Genomic DNA, 19527 nt, shown 5'->3' on the forward strand with positions numbered 1-19527 from the left:
GTTCGGCAGTCTAAAGGTTTCTAAAATGCTACAGTATATGAAATATACCAAGCAACAAAGCTACTGGTGAAAGTTATTGATATTGTGGTAATTCACTCTATTTATTTCAGATACATACAGTGAGTGAGTGTAAAGAGGAGCAAGTCGACTTTGCAAAATGAAATGAACAGTAAGAAAATCTGCAGGACCTTTAAAGGTTTGCTGTCTAGAGACTTAATTCTGTGCCCCACCCCCACCCCCATGTGACCCCCATTTCGTGTGACTAACTAGCTGAACAGCCATGGTACATACTGTACATACATGAGGAACATGGTTTACACGCCTCAGTCTTGCAGTCATTAGTTACAGCTGCAGTTTGCGGAAGGTATGGAGGATGATATCTCAGATGGGGAGGATAACGACTGTGCTGTGTGTGGAGAAATCTTCCTGGTTCCGACTGTCCTGAGCTGCGTCTCTTGCAACAGTAGCTTCTGTAGCGCCTGTTTAGAGACGTGTTGGGGGAAATATGGTGCTAAATTGTGTCCTCTATGCTTAAAACGGAACCATGGACCACCAGCACAGAAAACATGCAAGGAACACCAAGAGAAACTGTCTCTCTTCTGTGTGGTTGACCTGGAACCTATTTGTTATACATGCTATAAGTTAGGTCGGCATATGAATCACGGCGTGTATATTCCTATTAAGGAGGCCTTGGAGTATTGTAAGGTAAGTTATCATTGATCTATAAACGCACTAGACATTTTTGTGCTTATGTCGTGCATGTTTTGCTTTATACTGTATTCTCTCACAGGTCTGGATATTCTAAAAATTGAGTCTGCATACACTGAATATCTTACCTGAAGTTTCTTTCAAACCAGACTACAAATTAAGGACCGGAACAAGTGTGAACTTTTTAAATGTAAAAAATCAACTCATATTTAGTGGGGAAGGCATCAGTGGACAGTGGCTGTCATCAGAGAGGATAAATATGTGTATTTGATTTATAGGCCATGGCCTTGTGTACTTCTTTACGATTGCTGTTACAATGACTCTTGATTTAACTGTATGCACACAAATCAAGTCCATGGTTGAGCATTTATACCAACCTATTGCTTATAAGGACAATGCATGTAGCACTTGTTAAGTTGAAGAGGTCATGCAGGAGGAGAGAGGAAACAATGATTTACACAAGGTGCTTAAAAACCAAGTTCACAGCCATGAATGTACTGTACAGTGTTTCATTAGTCTTCCAATAATATCGGTGTGTTTCTGTCTGTAGCTGAATGCAAGCAGATTAAATCAACATGTATTAAAGAAAAGTTAACATCGGCATATAACTATCAGAATTTTACTAGCTGCGGTTGGAAGCTTATAAAAACCTATATGGGTGACCTAGACACAAAAACTCAATGAGATTTCAATTCATTAGTGATGGTAAATTTAACATCTTCCAATTCTTACACAATTAGCACATCTTGAATACAAATGAATGGCTTTGACCCCTGTTTACGGAGTGGCTTGTTTGTGTCTGTAATGATCTTCAGGCCTGCTATGCATAGCTCTCATAATGAATAAAGCTATGACTGGCCTTCTGTGACGTGAGTTATGGTGAGTTCTGTCTGCAGCTCCTATTTAAAGTAGTTCCTCATTCTGGACTGTGACCCTTTGCCTAGTATATTTGGGAAACAAGAGCCTACACAGTAAAATCCTTATTTAACTACTTAAACATAGGGATGTACATAGGGATGTAAATCGGGATGCTACGGTTCAAGAGGTTAACTGAAGCATTTATGGTTCCATTTGTACTCTCTTCAGAGTTACATTAACATGGGGATTTCACATTGTAATTGAGCTCCCCAGAATTCAGGACTTCCCACGTAGGACACAGCTGGAAAAAGCTGATCTTATCTAACAAAATCGTATTCTTATCCATCTTGGACTGGCTTGGTTCTTGACTCTACACTTACCTGTAACTAGCCTGTGTTTCACTGTTGTCATGACAGGTGGTGACACAAGGTGTCACAAGGCTCTCCATACCTGTATTTCAGAAATTCATGTTTTAATGGCTGAGAACTTCCTTCAGCTCAACCACGACAAGATCAGAGAGAAATTAACCTGAAATTTGAAGTTCAAAGCACCAGGCTAAAAACCTAGGTGTTGTCATATAGACTCTAATTTAACTTCCGATCCCTACATCAGAAATGTGACCAAATGGCCTTTTATCACTCTACAGATATTTCCAGGGCATCTGTTTCTCTCTCAGGCCTATACAGATAAAGATTAGTTTCTTTATTGTCACATCACAGATTTATAGGTGTAAACAAGTGGGTGACATTCTTTATATCCCACCATGTGCAGTTTCAAGAAAGGGGTAAAGAATAGAACGTAGCAGCAGATCTCCACTAGGCCAGGTTGCCTAAGCAGTGCTGTGTCAGTCGTGGGGCCCATGACTGACACAGCCCTGCTTAGGCAACCTAGTGCAACCATCAGGACACAAGGAAGCTGCAGGGGGAAATAGTTTGTTGTGGCGTCCCGTATGGGGACATAATCTATTTACAGGCAAATGGTATGGAGTATCAAAGCCCTGTTTGGTGGTCATTGTCACATCACTCATGACACCTTTTATGCCTAATTTGGTGGAAAAGAGTTTTTGCAACACAGTGACATTTGTAGCATTTGTGGCGCCCCCCTATGGGTGTAAGTGAAATCCCATTTGGTCGTCTGTTGATCAGAGGTCCCTCAATGTGAGATAAAACATTGGGGCAGAGCGGATGCTGCACTTGATTTGTGGCTCACAACACGTCGCAACCCAACCGGCATGTTGTGATATACTGATATTGTAGATCAGCTATATTCGGTGAAGATATTTAGTGTAGAGCATGGCTCTTCAATATGGGGTCAGGGAACCCCAGGGGGTCTTCTGAGTTACGTTATTTTTAGGGTGTCTATCCCCTTTTCAATGAGCTAGACCCCTGGGAGACCATCAGCTTACCCCACAACTTATTTACCCAAGCTGTGTTACTCATACGCTGAGTTGACGGTGCCCGGAAATGAGCCCAGGACCTTGCACTCCAAAGGCAAGTGGTCCACAAACTGAGCTGAGTAAACAAACAAACAAAATCGTTTAATTTGCACATCTCTGATGATGGTGCTGTCAAAAGAATCTATAAAGCCATCAAAGCTGCAGTATCACTTGAAGGCAACCCATATAAGCAGGCACTTAAAAGAAGAAACTGTCACATGCCCTCACTGCGACCGGTCATTCCGTGCAATATGGTGAGTTAGTTTTGAAAGCATTTTATCAAGTTGCATGAAAGGCATAAACCACCACCTCATAAACTTAGTTGACTGGAGCCACTAACCCCCCCCCCCCCCCCTTTCCTTCCTCTCTACACTAAAAAGCAGAAAATATTTGATCTACAAGTTAGCAACGTGTCACATAGCAATGTGTTGTAAGCTTGTAGATCTGCCATTTATGCCAAATATTCATCCCAGAATAGGGACACGTCATGTGATTATACCATGCAACATAATTGTATAGAATATAGTATAGGTATAGGTATAATAGTAGTCCCTACTTTGTCTCTGTCTCACATAGGACACCGTGGTTAAAATATCAATACAATTAGGCTGTTCAAAATAGCATCTTATCTTATCTCATCTTAACTGTACGCTGTACAGTATATTGTAATCTCTGTAATCTCTGTTCTTAAGCACCTTGTGTAAATCATTGTTTCCTCTCTCCTCCTGCATGTCCTCTTCAACTTAACAAGTGCTCCATATATTGTCCATATAAGCAATACGTTGGTATAAATGCTCAACCATGGACTTGATTTGTGCTCAGGTAGTGGACTGCACTGCAATGGTAGTGGAGTTTCTATCTCTCTACCCACTCTATTTCTGGAGTAATGGGCGTCATCCTTGTAAACGTACTCCCACAACACAATATTGAATTGCCATATTTGCCATATTCGCTAATTGCTCGTATAGTGATTAAGTGAACTAAGTCCCTATTAATATGTCCCAAGGTTCAGTTGTTGAGCAGGAGTGTACACCATGCTCTGGGTAAGCAATCAGTTGCTCTCAAAAATCAGTGACACTGCGTAAAGTTATATCCTGCTTCAAAAAAAAAAAGTTAAGCCTGATATTGTTTTTTTCAGGTCAAGCTGGGTCTTGACTATGTGAGGACAACCACACAGTCAGTGGTGTAAAGTAACTAAGTACATGTACTCAAGTACAATTTTGAGGTATTTTTTACTTTACTGGAGTATTTCCAATTTTCAATACTTTTACTTCTTCTCCACTACATCTCAGAGGCAAATATTGTAATTTCACTCCACTACAATTATTTGAAAACGTTTAGTTACTAGTTACTTATAGATTCTGATTATTATTACAAAACATACATTAACCACTTCAGCCACTTCAGCCACATTAACCATACATTTTGGCCATTTGAAAATAGCCAATCTACAAGCTCACAATGCGTCGCAATGAGACGCATTGTGAGCTTGCAGATCTGCTATTTTCAAAAGATTTTTATACATGGGACATTCTGGATAATGAGTACTTTTACTTTTGGTACTTTAAGTACATTTTGATACCAATACTTTTAAACTTTTATTCAAGTACATTTTGAATTCCGGACTTTTACTTGTAACAGAGTATTTCTACATTGCAGTATTGATACTTTTACTTAAGTAAACAAATGTAGTACTTTTACCACAGCTGCACACAGTCACTATTGATACAGATATCTGTGCTACAGACAAGGGGAAAAAAGCAGGACATTCCCTTACCCTAAACCAGATGGGTTCCTTCTGTTTATGCATACCGTTTCTATTTATATCCTGCCTGAAAGTCTTTTGTTTGATCTAAAACGTCTTTTATCAGTCCTACCAGTTTTCTGTGACATGTTGCTTCAAGTGTGTTCTGACACAGATGAGATCATTGTATGACTGCACTCTAGTCTATTTGAGGTTCTCACACATATAACCTGAAAAATTCGACATATTTCAGCACCACCAGTTTTCCCTTTGTCATCCCTCATCCCTGTGGGATTTGACTCTGATGGTGGTGTTTATTTGGGTAACTGCAGTCCACATGCCTGACACAATGCAACACAGTACAGAGAAATCCTGTGGTCACTGAGGTATTGACACTCTTCTTTCCAGGCCATATTCATGCAGTATAAGGCTGCCTAGCAGAGAGCCTAGGAGGGGCACTGTAACCTTAGCTGACACCCAGTCTTGTTATTAAAAACCACAAAGGCAGAATGGCCACCAGACGCAGTCGTGAGGACGACCTGTCTTGCCCCATTTGTGGAAATATTCTCAATCAACCAGTGGTGCTCACGTGTAGACACCACTTCTGTCAAGGCTGTCTAAGAGACAGCTGGGACACGCAGAACAGTGGAGATTCACGCTGCTGCCCTCTGTGTGGCCGTCGATCTTCTATGGAGCACTTAGTAGTGAGCACCTTGCTGCAGAGGACCTGTGAATCCTTCAAGAAGGACAGAATCATGGACGACCCGGAGGCTTGTAAAGGACATGGAGAAAAGCTCAAACTGTTCTGCGTGCAGGATTTGGAGCCTCTCTGTGCTTTGTGTGAGACAGAGGCTGCACACATAGGACACAAGCTCTACCCCATTAGGGAAGGTGCCCACGACTGTAAGGTAGGCAAATGGACATAAAGGTGACTGGAACTATTACAGAATGATAAATGACTCTTGTAGGACATTTGGTTTTTATTTTTATTTGTGCCTGTATGACTCTCACTCCTGACATCAGCAAGCAGACAGAATGGGAATGAATGGAAAACATTCCACCTGAGGTCACTTTGATGTGTCCCGTATGACATTAGAAATGTCATGTCATACAATGTTAAAATTGAGTTGCACATTTCCAATGTTTTTCTCTATTAATTGAATGGCCTATGAGTATGTGTCATTTAAAAGGTGTCAATTTACATTAATTTAAAAAAAAAAAATCTATCTCACAGAAAACACATTTATTGCAGACCAAGGAAGGAAAACGACACCTGACTTTCATGAATGAATTGAATTGAAAACGGATACACATGAGAAAATGCACTGTTGTTTGTGATGGACAACCTTGTACTGCTCTCCCCTTGATATGAGCTAAAAAAGAATGTGCTGTATGATAGTCTACTGCAATGTTGATTGGCATTCTAATAATAGAGGTATATTTTTGGTGCAGCCACTGACTGGGCTCCTGGATGAAATCTGACTCCCATGAGGGTTCATGAGTGTGTGACAGTATGCATTCCGCTCTGCCCACCTGCCCTCCTTGACATCTCTTACGAACGCGGAAGCCTTGGGTTAAGCCAAGGCTAATGTGAGAGAGATTTGTGTTGCCACCTGTTTACCTTTTCTGGGCTCATGATCTTGACCTCACCGATGTTGCCACATTGTTTAGCCCTAGATTTGCCTCTTTAATTCAATGCTGTGTTGTTTTAAGCTTTGCACTTGCAGGGGGAGTGGTGCAGTGGAACATTGTGAGGCAGCTGAAAGGCCCACATTGTGCTGACAGCATGCACACGGCCTGTTAGACTCTATATTGAAGTGATGATGCCTTGTGTCACTGACCTTCCAGGAGGAGCTGAAGAGTGCATTGCAGCCTTTGAAAGACAAGTTGCAGCTGTACAGGAAGGTCAAAGCGGTCCACGAGCAAACAGCAGAGCATCTTAAGGTACTCCATCTCCAGCAGTACACATTTTAACCACTTTCAACCTGGCATCCCTATTTTGTCATTATAGGCAAAATCCTTCAAGATAATAGCAGATCTACAAGTTCACCACGTATCGCAATGCAATGCTTTGCAAAGTCAATAGATTGGTTATCTTCGCCTGTGACACCACGATGAAGTATCCACCTGTTTCCTAGGCTTGTGTTTTCCACTTCCTGTCGGATTTCATTGGATATCATTAGTCATCTGACCGGTTTCATTGGATTTCATTGGATCAAAAGACAGGAAGTGGAACACAGTGAAAAGCCTAGGAAACAGGTGGATAAAATAGGGCCTAAGTGATTAAAGGAACACTGCACCCATTTTCAACCTTATAATTGGTCCTCACTAGTGCTCATTATAAGACGGCACAATTGACTCTATGTCTACTCGCTCTGCATCTCAGAGGTGGGCTGTGGAATGTTCAGAAACCTGCTTACCAATGTCATTATCAGTGGGGATCCGAAGCTAGTGGCCGTTTTCTTCACACAGATATAGAAGCCATTGTTCATTAATCAATAAATAATAAAGACAAAGTTTGAAATCTTGAAATTACCAGTGATGATGTCATTGGTAGGCACATTGTAGAAGTTTCCACAGTCCTCCTCTGAGACACAGAGCGTGACTGTACTTCTGAAGCCAACATCAACAACAACTTTGCTGCAAGCCAGTTCTGGACAACTGCTGATCTGACCAACTTCACAGTCAACACTGTATTCACCTGGGCCAAGTAGATTGGTTGAACGGTGATCGACATAGGCACAGGAGGCCAGTCTAGGACATGTCAGTATACATGATATCAACACTGTGCATCTGTCTACTCTATGCATTGCCCAGGTTATATGATATCATAGAAATGGCCTTGGGTGTCGCCTGAACTGGCATAGGCCCGTAGTGTGCGTTAGTGAGGACCCATACTGTATGGAGATGTTGGAGAAAAAAAATCCAAAATGTTACTTTAATCTTAATAGCTTACATTTCCACTGCGTTCCTTCCCAGAACCAGGTGGAGCACACGGCAAGGCAGATCAAAGAGGAGTTTGAAGCTCTTCACAGGTTCCTGAGAGAGGAAGAGGAAACTAGGCTTTCTGCCTTAAAGGCTGAGGAGGAACAGAAGTCGAACATCCTCCACCATAATATTGAGGACCTAGACAATGAAGTGACATCCCTCACCAACACTATTAGAATAGCGGAGCAAGAATTGAGATCTCAAGACATCCCGTTTCTGCTGGTAAATACTATAACTGATGTGTCACGCTTTGTCTGAAAATACCGATCTTTAATTGAAGTTGCGACGCCTGAATATATCAAATGGAGAAATATGTCATCTATTTGTGTTTCAGAACTACAAGGACACAATAAAGAGGTAAAACAACTGAAGTCCAAAGTAGGCTGATCTGATCTTTAGGAATATTATGGGGATGACTCAAATTTGTATTGTTGTTTTTGTTTGTTAATAATCACTCAATACAGGATTATAATTTAAAGGTTATCATTTCAGAACCTGGAAACGTCCCTTGGATCCAGAGAGGATTTCTGGTGCTCTACTTGATGTGGCAACACACCTCGGCTCTTTGCGGTACAAAGTGTGGAGGAAGATGAAGAGAGTTGTTAAATACAGTGAGTGCTTTACAAAGAACATTGTTAAACTGTGCCATTTACCCTGTATTTCCATAATGTGTATTTCCTTCATTTTCCTTCACATCCCAAGCTCCTGTGATTCTGGATCCCAACACAGCAGCAAGCTGCTTCATCCTGTCAGAGGACCTGACAGACGTGCAATCCTGTTCCCAAATCTTCAAGCTGCCAGACAACCCTGAACGCTTCGACATTAGTGCTGAGCTACTGGGCTCTGAGGGCTATGCCTCTGGGCGCCACACTTGGGATGTTGGGGTGAAAGATAACACCTACTGGGTACTGGGGATTGCCAGTGAGTCCATCAACCGTAAGGGCAAGCATGTCCTGACCCCAGGAGAGGGGTTCTGGACTGTGAGGTTTCGCAATGGAGAGCACAAGGCCTGTACTGCGCCATGGGAACCCCTGACCATGAGCAGAGAGCCGCAGGTGATCAGAGTGGTGTTGGACATGGACAGAAGCAAGGTGACCTTCTTTGACCCCGGAGAGAGAATACCCCTGTACACCTTCACAGGCGTGATTGCACCGAAAGTCTTCCCATACTTCTGCACTGCATGCAAAGAGCACCCACTGAAGGTCCTGCCTGCGAGCATATCCGTATCAGTGGAGGACTAGTTGCCTTTGGGAAACATATTGCAAGCGGTGTTGAGCCTACATTATACTGCGGAGTACGTTGCCGTTGCTTGCTGAAAATAACTGATTTCCGAACAAAAAACGCAACGCATCGTACAACTATACGTATAAATTAGGCTTAAGTGTAAACGCTGTAACAATCAACAGTAAAATGTCATTACCTTAAATAAGAAAGTCTGGGGATGTTTTGTAATAAAGGATGAGTCACATCTTATTAGAGAGCGCTGTATCAATGGAAGGCAAACTTAATTACTAGACAGAGATCAGTACATTTGGAAGAGCCAAATATATTTTAAAATATTTATTTGTTACTCCCAAACAAATGTGTGCCACAAGATCTAAAATTATGCTTAGTTTCATGATCATGTACATCTACAATATTACTCTATCGATAAAACATGTTATTATATAGGGTAACAACCACTGTGTATGCAATTGCGCTTTGCAAGACAAGGGTAAAGAATCATTTAATGATTTCAACATTCTTTTGAGCTCCTATTGTTCAGGAAATTCATTACACACAAATGCTGTGGAACACAAGATACAAATATTTATATTATATAAATATTCATATATAAGGCACATAACAGGAACAAGTTTCTTGTTTTTGTAAACCCGTGCCAGCGCATATTGTTCAATACTTCAAACATCATTAAGCAGGTTTAGTTTTTCATCAGCATTTAACAGTGCATTAAATAAACCCTTCTACAGTTAGTGTTTGACCTAGCAGGCTTGTGTACTGCACAGTGCATTTCACTCTTCAGCCTCAGTGCCATCCTAACACAGCAGTAACACCATCCAAAACCAACACTCAAGTATTGCTTGAAACTACACTGTCAAATCCTGAATGTAAATTTTACTCTGCAAGTGTTACGCTTGCAGAGTAAAATTAACACCCGGGATTCACTGTGTACACAGACATAACTGTTCTGCACGCTTGCTTGCAACATACTTTAGGGAAAGAAAAAGAAGCCTATTCTGTGCATGACTTTGCATGTGACTCCTTCCTGCTCCTTCATGCTCTTAACCAGAAGACAAATAATCCAATTGTAACATTACAATCCTGGTTCCAAATGGCGCTCTTTTTTTTCTGTGCTTTGGAGCTTGAAGGATTTGAGGTGTTCAATTTGGCTAAACTACACAGAAGCGATGGAATAAAACTGGGGTCTGAATACCCTCAAACTATGTCATGGGGTGTTATTCATTAAAACGTTATCTGTAACAGTACTATGGCTGCCTTTTGAAGTAGCCCTTTCACAGGGTCCCTGAAAGGTTAAAGTCCAGGGAAGAGGTAAGAGAAAGAGATGTGAACCGATAAGGTCGGTGTCCCCTCTTTCTCCATCCCCTGTTGATCTGCAGCACCCTGACTGCACCCAGGGGCTGGTCTATCTCATAGAGACATCCTTCCCTCCACAATAGCGTTGTGCAGCTCCTCATCCACAAGCTCATAACGCCCTGCTCTGGAGTTTAAAAAATAGATCTGGTCAGCTGTGAGGCGTGGATCATACCCCTCCTTCTGCAACCTGGTTTTCTGGATTTTAAAGGTGCCTGGATGGAAACACAGAATAAAAACATATATATGTAATGAGACCATTGAGTACTGGTGGCATAATTATGATTCATATACACACAATGTATTTTCTTTGAATATTGATTGTATTACATATTTATTTGTACATTTGTTTTATTATTTGTTCTGCTAAAGGTAAAACTCAAATAAAGTGTTGATCAATTTTTTTCTTTTTTTTTATTGATTCACATCTCGATATTCAAACTTTGTATGTTTTTTTCCATAAATGAATGCCCTACTTCATCACAAAAGTAGTGAAAATAGTAGATCTACAAGCTCACAGCGCGTTGTGAGCATTGCATATTTTCACAATTTAATTTTTTTTGTAAAATAATAAAGATGTAATGGTTTTGGACATACAAGGTTTCCACCCGACAGCAGAAGATATACTGTATATATAATGCGAGGAGGATTACAGCAGTTTACCTGTAGTATCTACTTGTGGGGAGATTCGTAGAAACACAGGGCGAGCATACGGGGGTAGGACTTGTTGAGCCCCTCTCAGGAAAGCGTCACAGTCAAAATTCCCTGCCTCGTCGGCAATGGCGGCCATGCCTGCTTTCCCTTCCACACCTGGGTATGGGACATGGAATCATTTATTCATGCTTGAAACAAATAAGAATTCAATATGTTCCAAAGCAATAGATAATGTGCCAAATGTGCCATTAAAAAAACAAAAACAATACCAAGGGCAGTCCAAAGACCTTCTGAAAAATGACAGACAAATCTAAAAGGTCACCTGGCACTGTCACCCCATAGACGGCCACGTCTGTCTGGTCCAGAAGGCTGCTCAGTGTGCCCTCCACCTCGGTGGTAGAGACGTTTTCCCCTCGCCACCGGAACGTGTCCCCGCTACGGTCCCGGAAATACATGTAGCCTAGTTCATCCATCACCAGAACGTCGCCTGGGGCAAAGGAACGGAGAGGAAAGTGATTTTAACCCATTAAAACCAGGAAAGCTGTGTCATTTTAGATTTGAGCTATATCTGAGTGTGTGTGTCCAGATTTTTCAAAAATAGCAGATATAGAAGCTCATAGTGCGTCACTTCATTAGGGGTTCCTTGACATGAAAACATTTGAGCACCACTGATATAGCAACATACGTTTTTCAGAAAACTGTTTGGATTTTGAAGACATTTCTAGAATCGGCCTCAGGTCTTAATGGGTTAAACCTCAGTATTGGGATGAACGGCTATTGGAATAGTAAGAAATAAATAAGTGGATGTTTGCACACTCCTTTCATGTGATTGAATGCACCATAGAGTGAGTAATGGCTCAGACTGAGGAAGGAAACTGTGTTTGGAGCATTAAATCACATGCAGTGTGTGTGTGCTGTTCAATCGTTCCTTCTGGAATATCTAAATTCTGTCCTGCTGGATGTGCGTCACACGTATCTCTAAATATAAACACTGATGATAAATCAGAACAAAAAAACAAATTAGGTTTTATAACAGTCCAGCCAAACCTTGACACTCAAATTGGTAACATTTCTTGAAATGACAGAGGGTTTCTTCCATTTAAAGAGGCGTGCACACACTCATAACTCATAGCTCTGGCCAGATTTTGTTTTGCTGATAAAAGGTCAAGCTTACACAGTACATTTGTTTCTATCTGGAGTAGTAAGGTCCACGTATAGAGGATTCATTTCAATATAAGCACAACTGGTAACCTGATAAATATGCAGAGTCGTTTTTCTTGAAGACATTGTTGGCTATCTTCTTCCTAGTAGCGTCCTGGTTCGCATAGCCATCAAAGCGGCGTAATGGATCCTTCTGGTTAATACGACCCACCAGCAGCCCCGGCTCCCCTGCCAAAGGCAAATATGAGAGCAATGACAATGAGATGGTTTCAGAAGACCAAACAAGGATCATCGTAAGATGAGAATAACATTTTAGATATTACATCAGGTATAAAATATGTGGTGGAGTGGAGTGTGTTTATGGGAAGCAGTTACCAGGGCGACAAGGCACACAGAGACCGTGGCCATCGCGCACCAGCTCCATGCTTTCCTCGTCGACCTTGACCAGACGGATAGGGTACACGTTGGGGAGGATTCGGCTGTTGAAGCCACAGGCTCCAACCTGGTGACATAAAAATGAGCCAATGAGTCAATATATGACGACAAGCTGTGGTGGAAAGTAACTAACTACATTTACTCAATATTGTACAATTTTGAGATATATTTCCTTTACTTGAGTATTTATATTTTTGATACTTGATACATTGATACTAAACATCTACTCCACCACAACTCAGACGCAAACATTGTACTTTTTACTTCACTATAATTATTTTACAGCTTTAGTTAGTCAAGTTCCTTTACAGATTTAGATTTCTTATTATAAACATACAGTAATCATTCAAGCACTATTTTATACTTTGGCTATATGAAAATAGCAGATCTACAAGCTCACTTGTAGATCTGCTGTTTTCCAAAAAGTTGTTGACGCATTTTGAAAGAAGTTGTGAAATGGGACACTAATAATGAGTACTTTTACTTTGGTACTCCAAGTACATTTTGATGCTAATACCATCGTCATCACTGACCTTGCCGTCCATGTTGGCGATGCTACAGTTGCACTCAGTTGCTCCGTAGAACTCGCCAACCTGGTCCACGCCAAAGCGCTCTGTGAAGGCTTCCCACACGCTGGGGCGTAAACCATTCCCTACGGCCAGGCGAACGCGGTGGCCCTTTTCTGATGGCCGCACAGGCTGGGACAGGAGGTAGCGACAGATTTCCCCAATGTATTGCACAACCTAGAGGATAAAAACAGAATAATCAAGGCTTTCAATCATGCCAGTTTTACACCAATTTACATGTTTGGTAATCCATTTGTCTGCACTTCAAATTTGAATGCAACACAAGCTCACACCTCACTTGCGTGACACTTTCATACAACGAAGTACAGTATAGGCCGGGCATTCATTTGTGAAAAAATATTAAAAGAAATATAAAGATAACAGAGATACTGCTCAACAGCGACAATATATTTAATGCCTTACTGTGCAGTTGTATTTGATGCAGTCTTCCCAGAAGCGGCTGGCGGAGAATTTCTTCTTCACAACCACGGTGAGGCCATTGATCAGACACTGACCTACTCCCATGATATTACCTGACCAGGACAAAAGCATGGACTTTGGATATCTTCACTTAAAGAATAAAGATACAAAAATAATCCATCTACCTAACATGAAGCATCATGCTGCGTTCACACTGGCAGATAATTTTCAGTGGAAGCCAGCGACAAATAGTCTGTAGCTGCTACAAAAGCTACAACAGCAACGAAAAAGTTGAGCTGGTTTCAAATTCAGCTACAAAGAGACCATTTAGCAGATGCTCTTATCCAGTGTAACTTGCAAAGTGCAAGGTCAGAGTAACCATGAAAGAACCCTAGTCAACCAACAACAGGGTCAATGGTCAAATGAACTAGGATAGCAGGTAGACCTCAAACCTAGCATCTATAAAAAAAAAACACTAAATGCAAGTGAATATAATAATAGTACAATAAAACAATGGAAAGAAAATAATTAGTCAGACTAGCCTTATATACGGACTCGGAGTACTGTACCTGCTGAGTGATAGAGGGGCAGGCAGTTGTAGATGACGTCGGTAGAACGCATGCGGAAGGCATAATACCCGAAAGAAGCAATTCTGTAATAACTGTGGGTGAGATGGACATGTGAGGTGTTAAAATCTCCTCAATTATCTTTTCAGTAGCCAACAAACCCTACACAGCAAACCCTTCCAATCATTAACCACGTATATGCCCTATATACTTTGTCATACAACAATAATATAATATAATACAAAAATAACTCATCTACAAGCTTACAACGCGTTGCATCGAGACACGTTGTGAGCTTGTAAATCGGCTATTTTCTCTGTTTCTGAAAAATTAAGAAATAACTAAATACAAAAATATAGGGACACCAGGATTAATGTGACCTTACCGACTGTGTACCACAATGGCAGCTTTCGGAAGTCCTGTGGTGCCTGAAGTGTAAATGTAAAACAGGCGATCTGCAGAAGGAAACAAGGTGTAAATCACTGGAAGTGCTGAGCACGAACACTTTGCACACAACATCTGGATGGTAATTTACTGTAGCCAATAAGGACAACCACAGTGTGTACCTGTGCATCATCTGTTCTTTAACACATTTTGAACACAGCCAGAGATGTTGGTGTCAGGGTAATAATCTTTGGTGCACAGTAATAATAAAATGTCTTCCTATGTTTTTTGTGAATGAAAGAAAACACAAGATATATTTTTTCTCCTGGACACTATGTATAGAAAACAATCACCTCCTAAATGATAAATAAATGAGAATTATGCCTTGGCAATGGAAAATAAGCAGATATGCCATAGTCAACGAGACATTTGTGATTCAGAGAGCACTCAAACAACAAACTATTATCCAGTCTACAACTACAACTATTCTGAATACAAAATGACTAATAATAACCCTACTTAGTTTATCACTTGTGAGCTGTCATTTGGTTAGCCACAAGTTAGGTAACTACAAGAGAGAATTCAGTTCAAAAAGAAGAATGAGAAGAATTTTAGTGTGGCATTCCGCCAGACCAGTTCTAGACGCACCACCGAGACAGAATTGGTCAGCAGTCAGCACCGAGACTAAAAGTCAGAAAAATGTACCACTGACATCATGTAGTTGTGTTTTACATCATGAATGTGACACCCACCCACCACATGCTAAAACAGACAACTAAAATGAATGTTACACAGTATGACTATAAAATATATAACAAGTGTGAACCCATAGTCATATTGTATATCTGGCATAAATATTGAGGCATAATTTTTTTTCTCCAAATTGTGCAGCCCCAGTGTGTACTGTACACGCCATGTGCACCCACTCTAGTAGCACCTAGACTACGTTTTTTCCTGCAGGAAACCCTGAGATTCCTTCCATACTTTGCGCAATAAAAACAAAATAGCTCACTGGTAAAAATAAAAGGTTAGCAGTTGAAATAATACAGCCAAATCATACTTCTCCATAATCAGAGATTGTGTGTTGGGGGAGTCGGAGTACAAAAACTGTGATAAAAGGTGTCACGATCATGACATTTTAGTTGACGATTAATTGTCACATAAATAATTGTGACTGATGATTTATTTGTGTTTTGGCATTGAACATTGGAACAAAAATAAACATTACATCTATGATTGCCTTTTAGGCCTTGTAAACAAATAGATATGACAAATAACTTAAATATACAAAGACATGACTGACAATTACTGGTACCAATGAAATAAAAATGAAAATAATTTTATGTACTACGGCCAAAACAAGCCATATACAAATTTCGACTTTCAAAGATAGCGGATATAGCCAATCTAAAAGCTCACAATGTGTCGAATTATGACATGTTTTCAGCTTGTAGATTTGTAATTTTCACTATTTTGGAAAAAAAATCCCTAAATGCCCAAAATAGAGACCACAACGGCAAGATGAAAGTGGTTTAAAGAGCGTGGACAACGACATAGAAATAGTGATGGAAATATGACATGTCTGTGACATATGACATTTCATCCGGCTGTTTTATACAGATGAATGGAAAGTATTACAAATTATTACAATCAGGCGATTGTGCAATAATTGTGACAGGCCTACACTCACCATTGAAGCCTTTGGGGAGAAGGCAGGGAGGAGGGGGAAGTCTAGAGGCAGAAGCTAATATGGGGTCCAGGGGTTGGGCACCAAGAGAGACCAGAAGCTCAGTACTGAGCTCTCCTGAACAAAAGCATACCATGGACTGGCTCAGGGACGAACTCACCTCCAACATGGCTGACATTCCATAAAAAGGATGATATAGAGACAAGAAGAGAGGGCATTGGTTAATTCAGTTGCATCACTGTAGTTGACACTGGGAGGATTACTATAATGTACTGCACATTAGGTACAATGACAATAAAATATGTGAGCAAAGGTAAACAGACTGGATTTAATGATCCTTTTTAGACTAGCCTTTCATTGTTAATTTTGGGTTGCAAAAAGTTAAATAAAGAAAGTTAAATGTCAATGTAATATTGGCAGGAAAAACATAATAGTCAGAAGACAGTGTGCTGCCGCAGACGATTGACTCATGTCATAGGCAACCAATACAATAACTGCTACAAGGTACAGAGAATATGACATCATAGGAATACCAGAATGTTAATCTAAGACATCATAGGAATACCAGAATGATAATCTAAGACATTATGATGTCACAAACACAGAGGGGAATCACATGCCATGACAGAGACACAATGTTGGCGACATACAGTGTGAGACAGGCAGAATGCTGACAGTGGTCAGTGTGACATCGTGGGACACAATACTGACCACAGCATGCATCAATGCATGTGATGGACACAAATAGCATGCCCTAAATATTTCAACTCTCAACCTACTAGCCTTGCTTACCATCAGCGAGCTCTGCTCCAAACACGATGCCAAGGGATCCTGACACGCCAATGCAGTGTAGGAGTGCATCGCGGCGGAGGTTGAAGTTAATGAGGGCAGCCTCGATGCCCACCTTGGCAAACCCCAGCCAGAGGGCCACCAGCAGTGGCCTGCTCTCCATGAAGATGGCCACCACATCGCCAGACTTCCATCCCTGACCCTTCGCCCAGTGGGCCACCGAGTTAGACACCAGGTCCAGCTGGGTGAAGGTCCATATTTCCCCGGTGGCCTCATAGATCAGGGCCGGTTTGTCCGGGTGGAGCTTCACAGTCTCGGCGAAGATGGAAGGAATGTTGCTGGCACGACGCATATGACTCCACAACGCCAGCTTCACTCGCATGAGCACATAAAGGCCACTAGATATGGTTAGAGGGCAGATGAAAAAGGACACCTTTACGTTCCAGAGAACCACAAGCGTAATTAAAGGTTTATTGTTGTTACACCTTGTGGCAGGGGTGAGCAACCACCTCTTTAGGATCTATCCGGTGACACACACTTACACTCAAAGGATCACAATGGAAATGAGCTCCTGAGCTTTGTTGTTTTATCCTTTCGACAGATATGTACAAATACGTTTATGCATACCGGTATGCATTTTTGTCAATTAAAATGTAAATCAACCAATCTATCAGATTGGGCTATTGAGGTGATCAAAAACAAGCATTATTAAGCATTATTGTTTGATGTGCATAAACCTTTACCAGATTAGTAGATTACTGACTCACTTTGCTAAGTTTCATTATTCAATTATTGACTTATTTTATGCTTGTATTATTCTAAATAGCAACTCATAAGACATAAAAAGCAATGGTGGTTTTCACTGCCTGCCCTGGCACTGGTTGATCATGCCATGCATGCCATGATCCCTATAGCCTTCATGTGCCCAAAGAGTTTGTCCTTGTGCCACCCTTATGGTCGTATTATCGAATTATGAAACTTACTTCAGGTCTCTCTTGGCAGTGCGCACAGCAATGTAGAAGTACTTCCAACCACTTGTACCCAGGTAGACACCCAGGCCTGCTGCCAAGCTCCAGGACCAGGGCACCCCGAAGAGGCGCAGCAGCCCCAGTGAACCCAGAGAGACTGAGGCACTTGCCACATTGCGCATTCTAGTTATATGGAGGAAATGGGATAAAGAAAGAGAGGACTTTAGGGTAGAATGAATACAGGCGTCATGGGTTTAGATAAATCAGGATTTACTTAAGTAAATGTACATTATCAAATGCATTTGATATTGTACATTTACTTAAGTAAATTAACCAGTTATATAAAATATGATGTAACCAATTATATCAAAACATGTGTGCATGCACTGCACAGTTAAAATCCTCACAGTTAGGTAACTCCAACAACAGTAACCAAATGGACCCTTGCTGGTTACACTCTGAGATAAATGAACACAGAGGATTTAATTTGTGGGAACAGATTATCCCCTCTCTCTCTCACACATTTTAAGCAGCCTATAATATGGATGTCATGCCAGGTCATTGTATTGCATTCATTGACTGACTGTAAAAAAATCTAAATGCAAGCAAATGTACTGTAGACAACAACTTACCTATTGAACAGCGGACCAGAGCGATGTCACCTTTCACCTACTAACCCCGTCTAAAAAAAATATTGTAATTGAGTTCACGTCCACAGACAAGGTAACCAAGTAAACCAACCCGCCCTGCCGGCTGCAGTTAACGAGAACAATACGGATACACTGAGCCAAACCCTTCAAAAGTATCTAATGTTTGATCACAACAAAGGACAATAGTTTCCAACTAAGTGTTGCGATAGTTTCACAGTCCAGTGATAATGCACTATGTCAACTAACGCGGTGGCTCAACTTGTAAACAGCTCCCATGCGAGGGGAATTAACAACGTAACAAAACACTAGATCAACCCGTCAATGTCAAAGATGTTCGAATATCCCCAAAACAGAGAGAAAATTATTTCGGATGAGAGATTATAAGCTTGAAATCTGCCGGAACGTGAGAATAGAATGAATCAGGCTATCCTCTGTTACTCCATGTTGAATGGTACCCGACCCGTTACAACCAACTGGAGGCAGCAGCACCGCCCACATCAGGGCGGTGTCTGGTCAGCGAGCGTTGCCATTGGACGCGGCTGACGCTCGTCAAGTTGTTGTTCGTTTCGATTGGACGATATTTCGCCCCCCCCCAACCCTAGTCTCTTTCGTTTGTTTGTGCCATTGCACTTTGCAGATGCTTGGACGTTTCGACAGTCTGTAGTTATTGCTAAATGCTGGTGGTTATTATGAAATGTACCGAATCTTGTCTAGCCTAATAGCCTATACTCCAGTAGGCTCATGATGAAAAATACAGCACGTGAACCTCACATGGAATGTAATGCAAATAATGAAAGTATATAGTATCATATTTTTTCTTTTGGTCCAATATAATCAGTGGTGTAAAACAACCAAGTACATTTACTCAAGTACTGTACTTAGTTAAATTCTTAGGTATTTTTTTTACTTTACTGGAATATTT

General features: G+C 41.1%; 2 protein-coding genes across 3 annotated transcripts; one reads left to right on the forward strand and one right to left on the reverse strand.

Moving 5' to 3' along the window:
• Nucleotides 1–354: 354 nt before the first annotated feature.
• trim35-13 (tripartite motif containing 35-13) lies at nt 355–10177 on the forward strand. 2 transcript variants are annotated; one of them, XM_084071723.1, is made up of 7 exons: nt 355–705; nt 5154–5653; nt 6594–6689; nt 7725–7955; nt 8068–8090; nt 8226–8344; nt 8436–10177. In XM_084071723.1, exons 2-7 carry the CDS (start codon nt 5255–5257, stop codon nt 8972–8974), a joined length of 1407 nt encoding a protein of 468 aa, XP_083927849.1. In that variant the 5' UTR covers nt 355–705; nt 5154–5254; the 3' UTR covers nt 8975–10177. The 2 variants fall into 2 exon arrangements, with proteins under 2 accessions (XP_083927849.1, XP_083927850.1); XM_084071724.1 differs by lacking the exon at nt 5154–5653 and having other exon boundaries at nt 356–705.
• slc27a1a (solute carrier family 27 member 1a) lies at nt 9279–19040 on the reverse strand. The gene is made up of 13 exons (XM_084071722.1): nt 18588–19040; nt 17971–18138; nt 16991–17385; nt 16202–16369; nt 14513–14582; nt 14131–14222; nt 13565–13674; nt 13109–13318; nt 12516–12642; nt 12231–12368; nt 11302–11466; nt 10989–11135; nt 9279–10540 (listed from the first exon to the last, which is right to left on the reverse strand). The coding sequence occupies exons 2-13, from the start codon at nt 18135–18137 to the stop codon at nt 10383–10385; spliced, it is 1947 nt and encodes a 648-aa protein (XP_083927848.1). The 5' UTR covers nt 18138; nt 18588–19040; the 3' UTR covers nt 9279–10382.
• Between the last annotated feature and the right edge of the window lie 487 nt (nt 19041–19527).

Source organism: Gymnoscopelus microlampas (genome assembly GCF_963454915.1).
Source record: "Gymnoscopelus microlampas genome assembly, chromosome: 11".
Lineage (NCBI taxonomy): Eukaryota > Metazoa > Chordata > Actinopteri > Myctophiformes > Myctophidae > Gymnoscopelus > Gymnoscopelus microlampas.

Excerpts from the sequence above, each read along its gene's own strand:
- trim35-13 (XM_084071723.1), top strand. The coding sequence starts at position 5,255 with ATGGCCACCAGACGCAGTCGTGAGGACGACCTGTCTTGCCCCATTTGT. Across the intron at positions 6,690-7,724 it reads AAACAGCAGAGCATCTTAAG|AACCAGGTGGAGCACACGGC; the intron begins GTACTCCATCTC and ends GTTCCTTCCCAG. Across the intron at positions 8,345-8,435 it reads GAAGAGAGTTGTTAAATACA|CTCCTGTGATTCTGGATCCC; the intron begins GTGAGTGCTTTA and ends TCACATCCCAAG.
- slc27a1a (XM_084071722.1), bottom strand. The coding sequence starts at position 18,137 with ATGCGCAATGTGGCAAGTGCCTCAGTCTCTCTGGGTTCACTGGGGCTG. Across the intron at positions 13,675-14,130 it reads GCCCCTCTATCACTCAGCAG|GTAATATCATGGGAGTAGGT; the intron begins GTACAGTACTCC and ends TGTCCTGGTCAG. Across the intron at positions 12,643-13,108 it reads TCGCCAACATGGACGGCAAG|GTTGGAGCCTGTGGCTTCAA; the intron begins GTCAGTGATGAC and ends TTATGTCACCAG.